Source organism: Erigeron canadensis, chromosome 1 (assembly GCF_010389155.1).
Source record: "Erigeron canadensis isolate Cc75 chromosome 1, C_canadensis_v1, whole genome shotgun sequence".
Lineage (NCBI taxonomy): Eukaryota > Viridiplantae > Streptophyta > Magnoliopsida > Asterales > Asteraceae > Erigeron > Erigeron canadensis.
This window is the reverse complement of record NC_057761.1, coordinates 35627890-35643872: the sequence shown is the minus strand read 5'-3', so window position 1 is coordinate 35643872 and position 15983 is coordinate 35627890. Positions and strand designations below refer to the sequence as shown.

Below are 15983 nucleotides of genomic sequence, written 5' to 3'. Positions count from 1 at the left end.
GATGAAACAAATTTTACCTATTCACACTGTTTTTTTCTCAAAGACGTTCACGAATTAACCACCTTCTCCAACCTTGGTTGGAGTATCATCTATTTGGTCAAAGCATATAGCCATATGTTTTGATTGTTATGTGCAACGAGAGTAAGTATCCGTGTGTTGTGACGGTGAGATGGTGTGATAGATCATAAAGTGTGATAAATCATAGAGTGTGATAACCAAATGACTTAACCATACGGGTTCCGCCCTCAGATTTAAAATTTCGTCGAATGTATATCGAATGACATTTCTAATGAAAGGTCATGAAATTTAAAAAACACCCATATAATTTTAATAATTTTTGAGATAAAAGATTTTGAATGAATTGGAGAAATAAATGCTTTATGGAGAAGAAAAAAATGATTGGTTGAGATTTAAGGAGAGAGAAGTAGTTTTTATAGTTATTTTAGGTAAATATAGAATATATAAGGGGACATTTTAAAAACATAAATGTTGAAACTTAAAATTTAGAGAGAAATTTTTTTGCTTTATAATATAGTATAGATATAGATTATCTCTACTTCCTAATAAAACAAATCCCCCCCCCCCCCAAATTAAATATTTCTGTCTTTGAAATATCTTTTTGCCCTTGGATTTTTTTGTTTTTTAATGTACGTAACTACCTAAAATCCCTAAGGTTAGGCGGAGCGCCCTAGGGAGAGAAAGGGTACCGGACCGGTACCGGTTGGCATACCGCGACGACCCTCCGGTACCGGTGGGGTAGGGAGGAAGATGGGGGAATGTCGTGCCTCTTCTTGTGCCGCTTAATTAGAACGTTGCCAACAATAAAATAGAAAAAAAAAAAAAAGGGTCCCACATAGTAACGTCTCTTTTCTTTCTTTTGCTGCACTTGTTCTGTTTCTTTTTTTTTTTGTTTCAAACAGAGCACAAATCACACACATATATCATATACACATATTGTAGTTTGGTGTTTTATTTTGTTGTTTATTTTACTTCAATATTGTATCAGTTTTAAATTATTAAGTAAAATATTTTAGTTTTTAAAAATAAATAGAAATTAAATTAAATAGAAAAAGGGGGTGGTGAGACATTCCTTGCATTAGGGGAGGAGAAGCAAAATCGGAGAGGGGAGGGGAGGGTGGCGAGGCGCTCCCTCCAACCTAATAAAGCAGATTGTCTTTCCCACTACTGCCGCCGCATTGCGCGGTTACCATGCTCGTTTATGCTTTACGAATAAGATCAGAACTTTTTTAAGAAGTTACATAGTAAATGCAAAATACTGATGTTATCCATTATCTAGTCTGTTTCAAAGTAAAAACAAAATGTGTCTCGTTATAACTTACCAGTTTACTAAATTGAATGCATGAGCATTTTGGTAATTATATGCGTGTGGGTTAAATAAACCGATAAGTTAATTTGGTTTTAAATGTCGAGGGTATTCGGAGAAATCAAGTCTGATTACTCTTATACAAAAAAGGTTGATTTTATTGGGATATTTTTGTGATATACAACAAAAATTTATTACCAGAAATTATTGTAAATGGTTAAAATTTGTTATAGTTATATCATTTTTTTGGGATATTTTTATGATTATATTTTCCAACTATTTTTCTTGTCAATTTCAAGTTATGTGAGTTTTCATAACTTAATTTGATATTATGTTTAGTTTTTATGATGAAGGTTTTGAGTTCGAGACATTCCAAAGATATTTAAAGGAACTTCACAAATAAAGTGCTCAAGTGAATCAGGTTTGAGTCCTGCAGAGGGGCAGAGTTTTATCCCGAATAAATGTCGTGTTTTCAGGCGGTTTAATTGAGGGTTTCTCTTACTACTAAGTATTGAGGGTGAGGGGGTTCTCTAAGGCGAACCGGGTTAAAATAACGTAATTTAGCTAGATCTTCTGTTACGAGCAAATGATCCACACCTTTCAAAATAATAAAATGAGATCCACATATGCATAAATACATGTATAATAATTAATAAGTGACATAATTTTAGGAAATTTTCTTTTAGGCGTATTTATACATGTAACAACCCAAACCTTTTTAAACAAAATCGAATAAATTTTTATTTTTTTACCCACTGCGGCGCAGTGAGGCAAAACACCTCCACTGCGGCGCAGTGAAAAACTTCGGCAGAAAAAGGATAAAGACTCACTGCGGCGCAGTGAGGCATCACACACCCACTGCGGCGCAGTGAATTTCCACGGCAGCAGTTAACCAAAAGCCCACTGCGGCGCAGTGAGCTAGGACAGGCTCCCACTGCGGCGCAGTAGAGCTACCTGGAGCAAACTTTTGTTCAAAAATCAGGTTTCCTGCACTTGACTCTTTTTGTTAACACCAAAACACCATTTCAACTTCAACATTTCTAAATACCGAAACACGACATTTAAAGCATATAGATCATCCATACATTGAAATCATTTCTTTTTACAAAACTTTTGATTAACAAAATTCCACAAGCGGGTCGATAACCCTACTTGGGTGATTATCAAGTTAGTACAAATTCTACCATTACTAACGTTTCCAACGCAACTACAACTTTTTAGAAGTTCATTCAAAATAATTTGACCAAGGAACAAGTATCAAAAGCCAATGGGTACCAAAGAGATCATCTACCCAAATTATCCAAAAATGTCAACCTTCCGAATGGCAAGAGCTTCCAATTCTAACTTCACTCGATCGCTTCCTTACCTTTGCTACTACCAACTCCTATAAGAGAGTTAAACAACTAATAACATAAGCAACGCTTAGTGAATGCATACACATATAATCATAATCATCTCTTTTCCACTATGTGCATCAAGCACCATATAAGCCTAACAAGCTAGCCTTTTCATACAATTCAAATAACATACATTCATTTTCAACATGGCCATGGACATTTTGGCTAGTAGGAATTTACCCACCTACTAGCTCTTACAAACAAATTGACTAGTAGGAATTTACCCACCTACTAGTTCTAACAAACAACTATCAAATGGGTCATAGGAATTTACCCACCTATGACCTCGAGTAACAAGAACATGATTATATGCATATACATTCACCTTAAACTTGGCTAGTTGACACAACAAGGCTACAAGATCAACAATTTAATCTTCAACACCTATACAAGAGTAATCACATATCATCTATGAGTTCCATGACTAACTACTTACATTCAACAACTCTAAGATTATGGTGTTTGGCTACTAAACACCTTCCAACAAATCTCCAAATTCTCAAAATAAAGCTTTATTTCATAAACACTAGCCAAACACCATGAGATTCTTACCAAAGGGGATTCTCACTAACAAATTCTTTCAATCAATAATCCATATATCATTCAAATTTAGTTAGGGTTTTACTTGAAAACCCCAATAGCAAAAACCCCCAACTCTAAGGCTAAGAACCCTAAATTTTAATAACAAATCAAACTAGGGTTAAGAAATCAATACCTCAAGAATGAGAGACAAAGAATTAGGGTTTTCAAATTGAAATTCTTCCCTTTTTTCTTCCTTAATATTTCGGCCACCACCACCTCCAAGAAAGCCCCAAACTTCAATTTCTAATTCAATTGGCGATGATTATTGTAATTGCTTCAGGATTACAATTCTTTACTTTTAGTTTTGAAGCTTCAATTGCATGAATTTGAAGAAGAATGAGAGAAAGAAGGTAGTAAGAAGGTTAAGTGGAAACTTAGTGGGAAAACATGAATCATCAACCTTGGTGGCTGGCTTTTCTCCCTGCTAGCCATGTCCCATTACATATTTTGTGGGTAAAATATCCGCTAGCCACTAAAGTTCCAACTAAATTAACCCCTTAACTAAAAAAAAAAATACTAGGAAATTAATTAAATGTCAAGACTACAAAAAGGGTAAATTTTCTATTACTTTAAAATACTAGGATGTTACAATACAGTAGTGTAGATTTCGGTTTTATGATAAATGTCTTTTTAAATATAATTTTGTGTTTATACTTTATTATAAAAATATAACAATTTATTTTTAGAATTGTTAAAAAATATGTAATATTTTCACGTGGTACCCTTTAAAATATTTTTATATACATTATTTATTAACATTAATGATTAAGTTACACTATCAATTAATTATATTTTATAATATCTCCATGAACTCTTTACATCTATTACTTATATATATATATATATATATATCAATTATTTACACCATTCGCCGCCGTTTCCACCATCAACAGTCGTCCCCACCACCACACCGTCACCGTCACGGCTACCGCCACATTGTATGAGTACCGTGCTAGTTTTTATAAATAGTTATATCTTTCGTAAGAAGTACAAATAGTTAAAAGGATTAGTTATTCAAAATGTAAACAACTTACTCGAATTGTCATAGTGTGTATCGAACTTTAATCTTATGTATTGTATCTAATGAACTTTCAAATCTTGTACATTGTATGTATTCGACCAATCAAAAACTTACAAGTGACAGTGTATGTGATTGCCACGTATACTCGGATACATAAAATGCACAAGATTTCATAGTTTATTACATACAATGTAGAGGACTAAAGCTTCATATATATTATGATAATTTATGTAAAGCTGTTTACATTTTAAAATACAAAACGGATGCATAAGACGTTACTTAGTTTCTTCGGTACATTTCAAGTTACAAAAATAAATAAACTATTTTTCCTTACACGCAATACTCTTAATCATGATGTCACTCCATCCTAAATTCACCACGTTTTCATTTACCAAGCCCCTTACTATGTATGTTCAATTCTATTGCATAGTTGAAAGAGCTTCTTAAAACATGGTGATCCTTACATCATTTTTTAGTTAAATTTATACACGAAATATGCTCTATAATATTATAAAGTATTGTAAAATATATTTAATGATATACGCTCTAGTGTATAGATCATCGCACATTTTTAAAATCTACTTTGCATTACATGGTATCATCATCCGACTAACATGATTATTAAATCGAGTCTCCAAAATTTGATGTTATTAATTTAGTGCCAAATGTAAGTATACACATCATAGTTTGACACTTTGACCCCGCAAATTGCTTATTTGATCGATTCCATCTTTCAAGTTACTATTTTCTGCTTAGTGACATGTATATGTGTGTTGTCATATATGTCTTCAAAATATTGCTTCACGACATTGTTTCAGTCACGCACGTAACAACGTATGTATATTATATGATTCAGTTGCTAACATGAGTAGTCTTAATCGCTCTTGACCACGTGTATTAACTGTATGCATCTTTTCTTTCGACTCATATATTCATCTTGGTCTACAACGGTCATGCTTTTTCATACCTGCTTTGTCAGCTAGTCACATTTACACATAGATTGAAATCTTCTAAAACTGTAACCAACTTTACTAGTTTCTTCCTTTTGTATGTAGTAGACTTTATTTTGGACAGGAGTGATATTCATACAACAGAATCTGACTATCTACAACAAAATTGCAAGATTTAATGCACAGAATACAACTAAATAATGCAGATACTATTGTAGATGTCTAAATCTTGTTGTAGCTACGTATAACTAATACAGTATATCTAATATCGACACTAATTAAGCATTGTTAATATAGACTAACGGCGTGGTAGAAAGCAAAAAGTAAAAATAACATCGTATGAGTCATGGAAAATGTTATAAATTTTTGTGACGATTGATAATAGGTAAGGTAAAGTTACAATCAAAGTATCAAAAAGTTGTAAGAAAATTATTACCAATCTTGTAAGATGCTTTTGTAAATATATTTTATTCCCTTTACACGTTAATTTACAACTTAACCCATATAGCAATAACTAAAGTTCATCTAAATCTTCCCGAAACAGAAGAACACTTAAATATTTATAGTTTTATACCTTCTGTTAGGTTGCTCATTATCAACTTAGCTTAAGTTAGTTCATAACGATGGTCTTCCAAGTCATTTAAATAGAAAAGTTTTATACTTTGAAATAATTGTCTATTTTACTAAAAAATAGCATAAAAATTTAATAGAGTATAAAGATTTCTCATATTGATACCATGAACAAGTTATATTTTGGAATATAATCCAAATTTACCAAGAAAAAAAACAAAGACAAGCTATTAGTCATTTATAATTATTAATTAAGGTATTCAATTATTCATGGTTTCGCCTAATAATATAAAAAATGAGTCTAAATAATAGGAGCAATATAGCTTTAACCCATGTTAATTTATACTTACTATCTTATATAAAAATAACAGTCTCTTTGTTAATAGTTACATATGTTCAAGATACGCTTAATGATTATATACATTATTAGTTTTTTATATTTTAAAATATCTCCATTAACCCTTCACATAAATTATTTTTATATCAAGTATGTACACCATTCGAAGCACCTCTACCCCAACAATCATCCTTTACCACGGTACCACCACATCGATGTTGTGCTAGAAATAAAAGATAAAAAAAAAATCCAGATGAAATGTATTTTTTAACAAATTTGTTACATATAAACTATTGTTAGCTATGTAACCGTGACGAAGAAGTTTTTGAAACTTAAGTAGTAAAAGGCATACTTACGGTTTACTATGTCAAAAGAAAGACTTAACAATTTTATAATGATATTAGCAAAGTATTGAGAATTTATGATCATGATTAACAAATACACAGGTTCCCTTTTCCCCATTATCGTGGCAAGGTGCTACTCTATAGTCGCATTTGCTTTTGAAATTTGATCATAAACCTTAATAAATAAGGAGTAACAATATATATGTAGATAACTAATCGAAATAGAGCACACGACAAAGATGGTGTTTGAGCACACTTATATTGTTCGATAGGTCATAAAGAATTCGGATCACACCAAACTAACATGATATCTTTGTGATTTGATAACGATAACTAATTTTTTTAACCTTGATTTGTCATGTTACGTGCACATGAATTAGTTGAATTTTTAAATTGGGTGTCTGTTTGTGAATGTGCTATATGTATTTCAGTAGGAACATGTAACATTTTTAAGAAATCGAGTTAGTTCGAAAATGACATCACCTTTATATTCTCTATATAGCAAGGTATAAAGAAATAGTCGGTATTATCAAACAATTTTTTAAAAATTTTTTTATTTTACGAAACTCAATATCCCTTTGATGATTTAGAAGCAAAAGATGACTTTATTAACTTCTAACTAACCATCGTTTAATTTAAAGCGTAGTTAACATAAGTACATAACACAATATGAAACAAATTTACAAAAAAAAGATTAAAAAGAACAATACAAAATGAAACAACATGCTTAATTTATGTATGGGTAGAAGATTATAACTATTATGACTAATGATGGGATTTGATGGTTGCAGATTGCCGGCGCGCAATATTTGAAGTGGATCATGAGTGTTGATGCATAAGACCCGGTCACTCCCCAGGTAAACATTTAAGGTGGTGCGGTGATAGCTCAGTGATGAGCATAGCATCGGCTATCACTTTTTTATTTGTCTATTTTCTATTACAACTGGTGTTTTATAAAGAAGTAAAGATAGTCAAGTAACATTTGATTAATCCAAACAAAAAACAAAAATGTAAGAGTTCAGTTTTATTTAATTATTTATTTTTACCAAAAAAGACATGTCAATGAAAAAACAAAATAAAAAAAAAAAAGGAAAAAAAGAGAAGACAGTAGAAAGCCCGGAACCCGGATACCCATTTTCTTTTCTTTTTTGACCCAAATTTCCGCCACTTTTCCAATTGGATTTACCCCCAAAATTAACTTTGTATCTCAGCATTCCTTCCTTGCCCCAAAAACCATTTCTCTTCACCCTCCAAATTCCTAAATTTCACTAATTAAAAATGGTTTCAGATAAAATTGAGCCAATAACTTTAGCTATCACTAGTAAACTAAAAGCCCTTTCAAAATCTACTCAAGATTTTACTAATAACATCCTTGACAACTTATCACTCTCCAAGCGTCGCCACCCGGTACTATCATAAACCCCAAATTATATCTATAATTTTTGTATCTCTATTTATTTTGTATTTATATATATGTTTTTATGTAATTTTGAGCACCCATATAAATCTTGGAACTGGGTTTTTGTTTTTGAGTAAGTTAGCCCCCAAAAGTTAGGTGCTTTCTTTATTTGGGTCAGTTAAGATAGTTGGATGGATGTATTGAGTTTGTAACTATTTTAGTGTAATGTATGTAATAGGGATGATGATAGATATAGTCTGTGTATTACTGATAAATTATGAGATACTCGTATAAAAATACTATAACTTGGTACATTTTGCTGAATATTGTGTTTTTTTTTTTTTTTTGATTTGTGGCAACTGTTGTTTTGTGGTTGCATATACTAGAGGGTGTTTCCAAGCGCATGTTTTTATAAGTGTGTCTTTACACAAAATGCAATAAGGTAAACGCGCTTGAAATAAACGGTCACAAACATCCTTCAAATGTGCATTTTTGTTTCTGCGTAACAAGCTGGTAAATCTTGGATATTTTTATTTGTTGTTCATAGGAATAACATATGATGATTCTCTTACGAATGTTCATGTTTTGATTATAGTTGAGTTTGGACTAGACTTAGTCTCTTATATATTTTCTTGGAACGGTGAGAGTTTGCATTTTGCCGTGACGGGCTTCCATTTTGGCATCAAGTCCTACTTTTGTGTAAAACGGATATAGTTGAATACTTGGAATAGAAATTGTTTGGGTTCAATGTTAGGGAGTGGATCAGTATGCAATTGGTACATGAAGTTGTTATAGCTTCCACTGTTTTAATTTGAAAGTCTGCTGTGATTTCTTGGAAAGGAGTTAGTGCATATGTTGCTATTTTATAGTACCATTTCTGCCATAAAAGAGTCACAGCTTTGTGGGCTAGTTGATCTTTACTTAACTATTTGGGTTGAAACCTGACTGGCTTGTTTACTCTTAGAGAATCTATACTCCATATATAAACAAACTACCCATCTCCAAATTAAACACTCTACCTTTAAATTCTCTATTTTACCCTTTTAATTTACACTACCACCAAACACTTTAATCCTGAAATATCAAAAAGTCTCCGCCGTCTAAAACACACATAGCCATAGGTACGGTGATCTGGTAATCACGCGGGTACCGCTAATTAACCAGCATTTTTTTCCTATGCCCCACCGCATCGCGCGGGTACAAAACTAGTAGATTATTAATGTGGAGAAGTGTGTAATTGGCATATGAAGTAATAAGATTAATTACAATATTTTGTTTCACCATTTTATGTTGTATGCTTTAACAAATCATTACATTGCAATAACAAACTCATAGTAAGACTCTTTCTATCACAGAAGAATTGCGTATGACTCAAAATTTAGATTAAAACCCACCTGGCTGACCAAATTGAGATTCGACATCACGATGATTTTCGTGAGGACACATAGTATCGAACTTCAAGTCATATATGTGCTGCATATTAGATATGAAATGGGGCAATTCTTGGACTAATGGATTGCTATTTATATAGGTGGGAAAAATGTGCGAGTAATGGGTCAGAATCAGTAATGTTTTCACCTCTGTCCAAGTTTCTTGATTTTTATACGAGTAATATCTATCTTGTTTATGATATTTCAGTAATATTTCGAGTTTTTGGATTAAATAATTTGGATGCTTTTATGTATTAAAAATACACTTTAGATGACTCCCGACTCGTTTTCTTTATGGTATTTGTGTGATTTTACTCTTTGACTGGTATAACATGGCATTACCTGTACCAGACTCTTGATTAAGTAGATAGCAGAAAGTATCATTTCTTGTGATCAACCTTAGTAATATGTTTTTCAGATTCAAATCTTGAAGAGGTTGCAACGAGAGGCATTTTCTGATATCATGAAACTCAGGGACAGACAGGACAAAGTGGAGCGGTTACTTTCCTTCAAGTCATCTAAAGTAAGTCCATTTCAAGAAGCCAGCACCTCTGTAAGAGGAGAGGTAGAATTATTGGGGATGCTGTTAATGATCGATAGAATTCATGAAGATAATCAAGATGCCATTCGTCGAACCGGAATCAAAACTGGTATAAATTCCCGGTTCACTTTCCAAACTACCATTCAGGAAGATGATTCTCTTACAGCAGAGTTTGTAGCAAGTGACAAAGGGCAACTTGATGCTTTATCTAGTCCACTTTCACTAGCTAAAGTGCTTTATGCTACAAATATTAATGACCGGTGCGCGTTAACTGCTGCTCCATTGGGAGCTAAATGCAACGATGTTGGCCTTACGGGTCCCTTAGTTGGTGGACCTCCAATACTTAACCAACACATTGGTAGTGGAATTAACTTAACGGTGAAAAGATCTAATGTTATTGTTTCATTGGCTCAGTTTGTATCTTTTATGGGAACTCAAATTGATAATTCACGGGCGACTCATTGTTTAAGCACTTTCGGTCAAGTTGCATGCCAACTATCAGGAAGTACTAAACTCTTGCTTTTGGGTCTGCACAAAATACCCAAAATTTCAAGTGATATATCTCTTGGTCCAATAGCTTTACCAATTGGTATGTTTAGATACCGTAAAAGTGATGTGGACGCACTTGATGGTTCGTTTGGGTCTACTGCTTTGGTTCTTGAGTCGAATCTTGATGCAAGCACAAGAGTAGGAGGGTGGATTGAGATGAACAACTCTGGCGCTAGAAATCTACATTGGGGTGTGTCGATATCTGATCTTCCTGAAGATGATTTTGGGTGGGGGTTGAGGTTGGGTGGGTCGAAAAATTGGGATCATTATGAAGTTGAAGCATTTTCAAAGATAATGTTTGGGGATAAGTTTTCGGTACACCCTTCACTTGTGTATGTGATAGATGGTTCAACTCAATTTCCAGCATTAACTGTGAAGTCTAGTTGGTCTTTTTAATTGCATAAATGTAACTCCCATCTTTTTTTAGGAGAGTTTTTAGAAACTTTGGCTCATATTCTTCCAACATGATCAACATATGCTATGTAGACGAATTTATAGCTAATATTCAAGAAAAGTTTAACCAGTGTCAACAATTATACTTTTGGAGTTTTGGTTAGTGTAAGGCATAGAATATTACTAAACATTTGGAGACAACACTTGACAAAAAAGATGATTTACATTTTCAGAGGCTCCGGACAGACATAATAGATACATGGAGATGTCTTTTATAAGAAAGTTATCTGTATGATAAAGCCTTGCACCTATTGATAGATTTTAGATGATTGTTCTTTCTTAAATGGTCCTCCCAGATAATAAATGATCTAAAAAGCTTAAAACAAGGTTGAAATATAACAAAAGTGTGCTTGTTTTCATTGCAAAGCTCTTGCAATTGATTGGAAAAGTTATGCCTTTTGTTTAGAGGAATTCTCTACTGATAGTTTTGTTACTACATTTGATCTACTAGAACACTTTTTTATGTACAGTTTGCATAAATGATAAGCAAATGAGCTGGTAGCATGGATCCAAAAGGACCAATAGAAGAGCCAAAAAGTTGCTTTGAATGGCATACACTCAGAAATCTTATGCAATACTGCGTTCAGAGCAAAGGGTCAGCCTTCCATGGTTACAAATGCAACCAAAAGCGATATAATATCTACACAAACATAACACAAACCCAAACTAAGAACAAAACCAGTCACTAAAAGAATACCCTACAGTGTCGCACTAGTCAAACAAGTCAATGTATCATAAATGTGTACCCATTCCAGAATAGGGTATAAAGCTAGCACTTTGAAAGACATGTAAGAATTCAAGCCATAAAGATTTAGATCATCAAAAAATAGTTAGTCTTCGATCTCCCAAAAGTACCAAAAACTCGGGATCCTATCTTCCAGCCAGCCATGATAAATCAGCAAAAACTAGCTAAATGCCACAGAATCATCAGCAGCATATATACAAAACCATCAGCCTCATTAATCAAGCATCCAAAGCTCTCCTATGTACTGGAAACTGCAAAAATCCGGCACGGGTCAAAGGTATTGACTTTGACTTCTTGGATGAGCATTGGACTTTAGAAACAAGGTTCCCCGCTAGTGACTTCCCCATTAACAAGATTTGAAGAATCTGATCCCGCGACTTCTTTTTCATTACTAGGCCCGTCTTCCAGTGTGAGATTCTGCAATGAAGTTTCTTCCACAGAATTCTCATTTGCTTCATGTGACGATGTATCCCCTTGACTCTTGTTGGAAGATTGTACCCATCTTTTCCAATCAGTACGTCTCCTCAACTTGTCACCCTGCGAAAGTATAAACCACATTTGAAGATAGTTATGTAGATTATGAGCAGAATAAGACCACCAACATGTTTAAACTTCAAAGACCAAAAATAGCATATCATAGCATATTTGTTCATGCGTGGAAAGGCACCTGAATTTCAAGAGTAGTTGAATCTCTCAAAGATTTTGTAATCATTTGGATGTCATTCGTCAAAAGTTGAACCTGAAAAACCCCATGAACCAACATTAACAGTACAAACAAACCGTTCAACCAAATATGAAATATCAAAATGAAGAAAGAAAAGGCATTGATGTTACCTAACTTGTTACTACAGAAACCTAACTTTTTGTCAAATTTATAGAAACTTTAATCAGGTAAAATATTAGACAAATAGCAAGCACAATTCTAGTTCATATATCAATCTTGAGTTCTTGACAATGAAATGAATAGAATAGCGAAGAATTTCTAGCAAAAACCTCCTTATCAGGCTTATCACACCTAACTTCCACCAGTTTCTGAACTTCTTCCACATATAAATAAAATTTCTTTGAATTTCAGTAACATGGTAAGTATCTGAAAATACTGCAAGCCTAAGGTAAGAAAAATAACTGATAAAACAACATAAAATCATCCTTGATTGCACTAGAATAAGGTGTTCCCTGCTTTAGCTAACAAAAAAACATAGCAAATCGTAGCTACTACTAATATACTAGTATATTTTATAGCACATATGTATTGAATAAAAAGATACGCATATAACTATTGGTAGTTTAACAAAAGGACGGTTCAGAAAAATCATAGCAAATCATAACTCTGATGGTTGAACATTTGTGATTTTGTGATGAATAATAAAAGTAAAACAAAATCTAAACTCTGATGGTTGTTCCTGAAATTTTCCTTGAGAACTATGGCGGCATATAATAAGCAAATAAACATCAAGTACAGCACTTACAAGCAAAACAATATGTATTATGTAATAGAGGATAGAGTTCCTACTTACACAAGAAAACGTAAGAATATTACTTACTCGACGAAAACCAGCTATTAATGAGATAGGTACCCATCCTTCATCATCCATGTGTGACCTCAAAAAGTTATCTTTCACCAAGTTGTCATCACTGTGATTAACAAAAGAATTGCATAAGCCAACAATTAAGAACAAAGTCCAGCTACTACTTTAAAGAAGTTAAAACTTACCTGAAATAATATTCAATCTGCTTAAGTATTGGATCCTCGAAAGAAGAATCCATACGAGGCATAAACATAGAACCCGATGTTCCAGGGGGAGGCAGAGGAGGCACACCCCTAAATGGCTCTGGAGCTAATGTAGGCAGATATACATATGATGCACCTATATCTGAATAAAATTAACAGATTACGATCAAAACTTAATTAACAAACATCAAGAAGTGGGTCACTTAACCACTCACCATAACCCATTGGGGGGCCATACGGTCTTATAGGCTGATGAGGAATAAAAGAAGCAGGGCCTGGATGAGGTCGAATAAATCCCCTAACTGGTGGTGGAGGTGGTGGGCCCACTCCCATTTGATGACTTCTAGGACCCCTCCAATCACGGTCATGATGATCACGCCTTCCACCATTGTTCACCGGCCTAGGACCAAAGTTATTATTCCTCCGGGCTGGATTCCTATTCAAAGACTGATCCTGCCCAACAACTCCAACTGATCTAGGGGACCAAGTATTCCCCTTAAACGGAGGTGGTGGTGGTGGTGGTACCAAATTACCATACACGTCAAAAAGTGGAAACGGGGGCGGCATTGGTGGTGGTGGTGGCGGTAGCGGCCTTATATAGCCTGCAGATGTGCCACCAACACTACCAACATTACCCGTACCAGCACCACCAACATTACCCGTACCAGCACCACCAGTATTACCATTACCAGTACCAGCCCCACCAGCAGCCCCTGCTCGTTTCATTGATCGGTTTCGCTGATTCATATGGTTTGAATTAGTGTGATGAGAGTTTGCATTACTTTTAGCCTGTTTTGTTTGTTGTTGCAGTACTACAGGTGCCTGAAAACAGTCAATAACTCCACTTTACTATTAATTCCGTTCAATATATACGCACACATACACGTGCATATAATAAACATAAACAGATACATATATATACATAGCACATCTACATATACAAACACAAAGTTGGTGTTTAATTCACCTTTTTCAAATAAGAAAGTTAAAAACACTCAGAATTTATCAATTTACTCATTATTTGAGTATTTATTAACACTTTGAAGCATTAAAATCTAAAAAAATCACACCTTTTATTTTATGCATCTATCTCAGGTGCATTTGCATCAAATTTGTGCATGTTAAATTTTGAAGATGTATGAGTGCCTATTTAAGATATATATATATACAAACATATATCTAATAATAAAAAACCCTACTAAAATATAACAAATTAATAATGCAGCCACATTGTTGTATAAATAAGTATAAATAAAACAGTAAAAACAAACCGAAACGGATCCATCGGATGCGGGTTTAGATGAAGATTCGGGCAGCTTGAATCCGGGTCGGGTCGATTCAGATAAAGCAGGCCAAGAAGCAGCCCCCATAAGAGGCTCACTATTTCCATCAATAACACCATTAATTGCAGAAGGTTTATTCCAAGCAGACTTTTTTAAGCCACCGGCGGCATTGTTTTCCGGCGGAGTCTCCGGAGGCGGTGCCGGATCAGAAATACCCGGAACCGAATCCGACCCACGAACAGCTTGGGCCCACGGAACGGGTAAACTTCTTCTGGTGACGGCGGATGTTGGGCTTTTAACACCGCCGTCATCGCCGGAATGAGTAATGGCGGCGGCGACGGTAGAGGAATCGGCGGTCATCGGAATAATAAAAATTTGATTTAATTTCGTCAAATAAATATATATTTGTTAAGTAAGCATAACAATAATAAAAATAAAAATAAATAAAAAATATAAATATGTAAACTAGGGTTTATGAATGTGGAAAGTTGCAAAAGGAAATAGGTGTAATTTTGTAAGTATTTTTTTTTTCTTTCTGATTTTATTAAATTTAATTAATATAATTTTAATGCTAGTAAATGTATTAGTTGAAAAATAGAAACGGAAGGAAGGAAGGTGTGGGGGAATGAAAAGGGAATACAAGACAAGGGTTTCTCAAGTGAGTTGTTTTTGCTTAACAAATAATAGCCCATAATAAAAAAAAGGTTGGGTTTTGGCCCATATTTGGAAAGATTTTAAAAATGGAATGTGTATTGTGTAATTAACGTTAGGATTCTAAGAAGTTGTTTAAGGTAACTTTTCGAAAAAAAAAGTTTAAGGTAACTTTTCGAAAAAGAAGTTTAAGGTAACTTTTGGAGTTGGACTATCTTTATTCCCAAATAAATCAAATTTCTCTTTATTAAATATTTATGTCTTTGAAATATCTTATTTGACCTTGGACTTTTTTGTTTTTGTTTTTTATTTTACGTAACTACCTAAAATCCCTAATAAAACAGACCGCCTTTCTCACTACTACCGCCACATTGTGCGGGTACCATGCTCGTATTTAATTATTTATTTTAGACAATCTACCTATTGACTATTTGGATCATTATAAAATTTGTATTTGGTTATGTGAAATTCTATAAAGTATTAATTTTTGTAAAATACTAATGATAACCTTTAAGGCTGTTACCATCATTCTTCTTTATAATAATGAAAAATCAATTTTGATATACCAATAATGTGAAGTGTACCTTATCGCTCTTGACCTAGTCCCATGCACGAGCCTTGGTGCGTCAGATGTACGGGGTGTGTTAGCTTAATGAAGAATATTATTTCATTGAA

General features: G+C 33.8%; 2 protein-coding genes across 3 annotated transcripts; one reads left to right on the top strand and one right to left on the bottom strand.

The window, feature by feature from the left end:
• Positions 1-7711: 7711 nt before the first annotated feature.
• On the top strand, positions 7712-10967 carry LOC122585113. Its single transcript, XM_043757211.1, has 2 exons — positions 7712-7932; positions 9773-10967. The coding sequence occupies exons 1-2, from the start codon at positions 7804-7806 to the stop codon at positions 10838-10840; spliced, it is 1197 nt and encodes a 398-aa protein (XP_043613146.1). The 5' UTR covers positions 7712-7803; the 3' UTR covers positions 10841-10967.
• Positions 10968-11564: 597 nt separating this feature from the next.
• LOC122606259 (la-related protein 1B-like) lies at positions 11565-15191 on the bottom strand. 2 transcript variants are annotated; one of them, XM_043779232.1, is made up of 6 exons: positions 14646-15191; positions 13590-14196; positions 13357-13510; positions 13187-13277; positions 12310-12381; positions 11565-12179 (listed from the first exon to the last, which is right to left on the bottom strand). In XM_043779232.1, the coding sequence occupies exons 1-6, from the start codon at positions 15015-15017 to the stop codon at positions 11955-11957; spliced, it is 1521 nt and encodes a 506-aa protein (XP_043635167.1). In that variant the 5' UTR covers positions 15018-15191; the 3' UTR covers positions 11565-11954. The 2 variants fall into 2 exon arrangements, with proteins under 2 accessions (XP_043635167.1, XP_043635160.1); XM_043779225.1 differs by having other exon boundaries at positions 13357-13516; positions 14646-15190.
• Positions 15192-15983: the final 792 nt, after the last annotated feature.

Coding starts and splice junctions, on each gene's coding strand:
- LOC122606259 (XM_043779225.1), bottom strand. CDS start 15,017: ATGACCGCCGATTCCTCTACCGTCGCCGCCGCCATTACTCATTCCGGC. Junction 14,197..14,645: donor CATCCGATGGATCCGTTTCG/GTTTGTTTTTAC, acceptor GACTGTTTTCAG/GCACCTGTAGTACTGCAACA. Junction 13,278..13,356: donor CAGATTGAATATTATTTCAG/GTAAGTTTTAAC, acceptor TGTTAATCACAG/TGATGACAACTTGGTGAAAG.
- LOC122585113 (XM_043757211.1), top strand. CDS start 7,804: ATGGTTTCAGATAAAATTGAGCCAATAACTTTAGCTATCACTAGTAAA. Junction 7,933..9,772: donor TCTCCAAGCGTCGCCACCCG/GTACTATCATAA, acceptor TATGTTTTTCAG/ATTCAAATCTTGAAGAGGTT.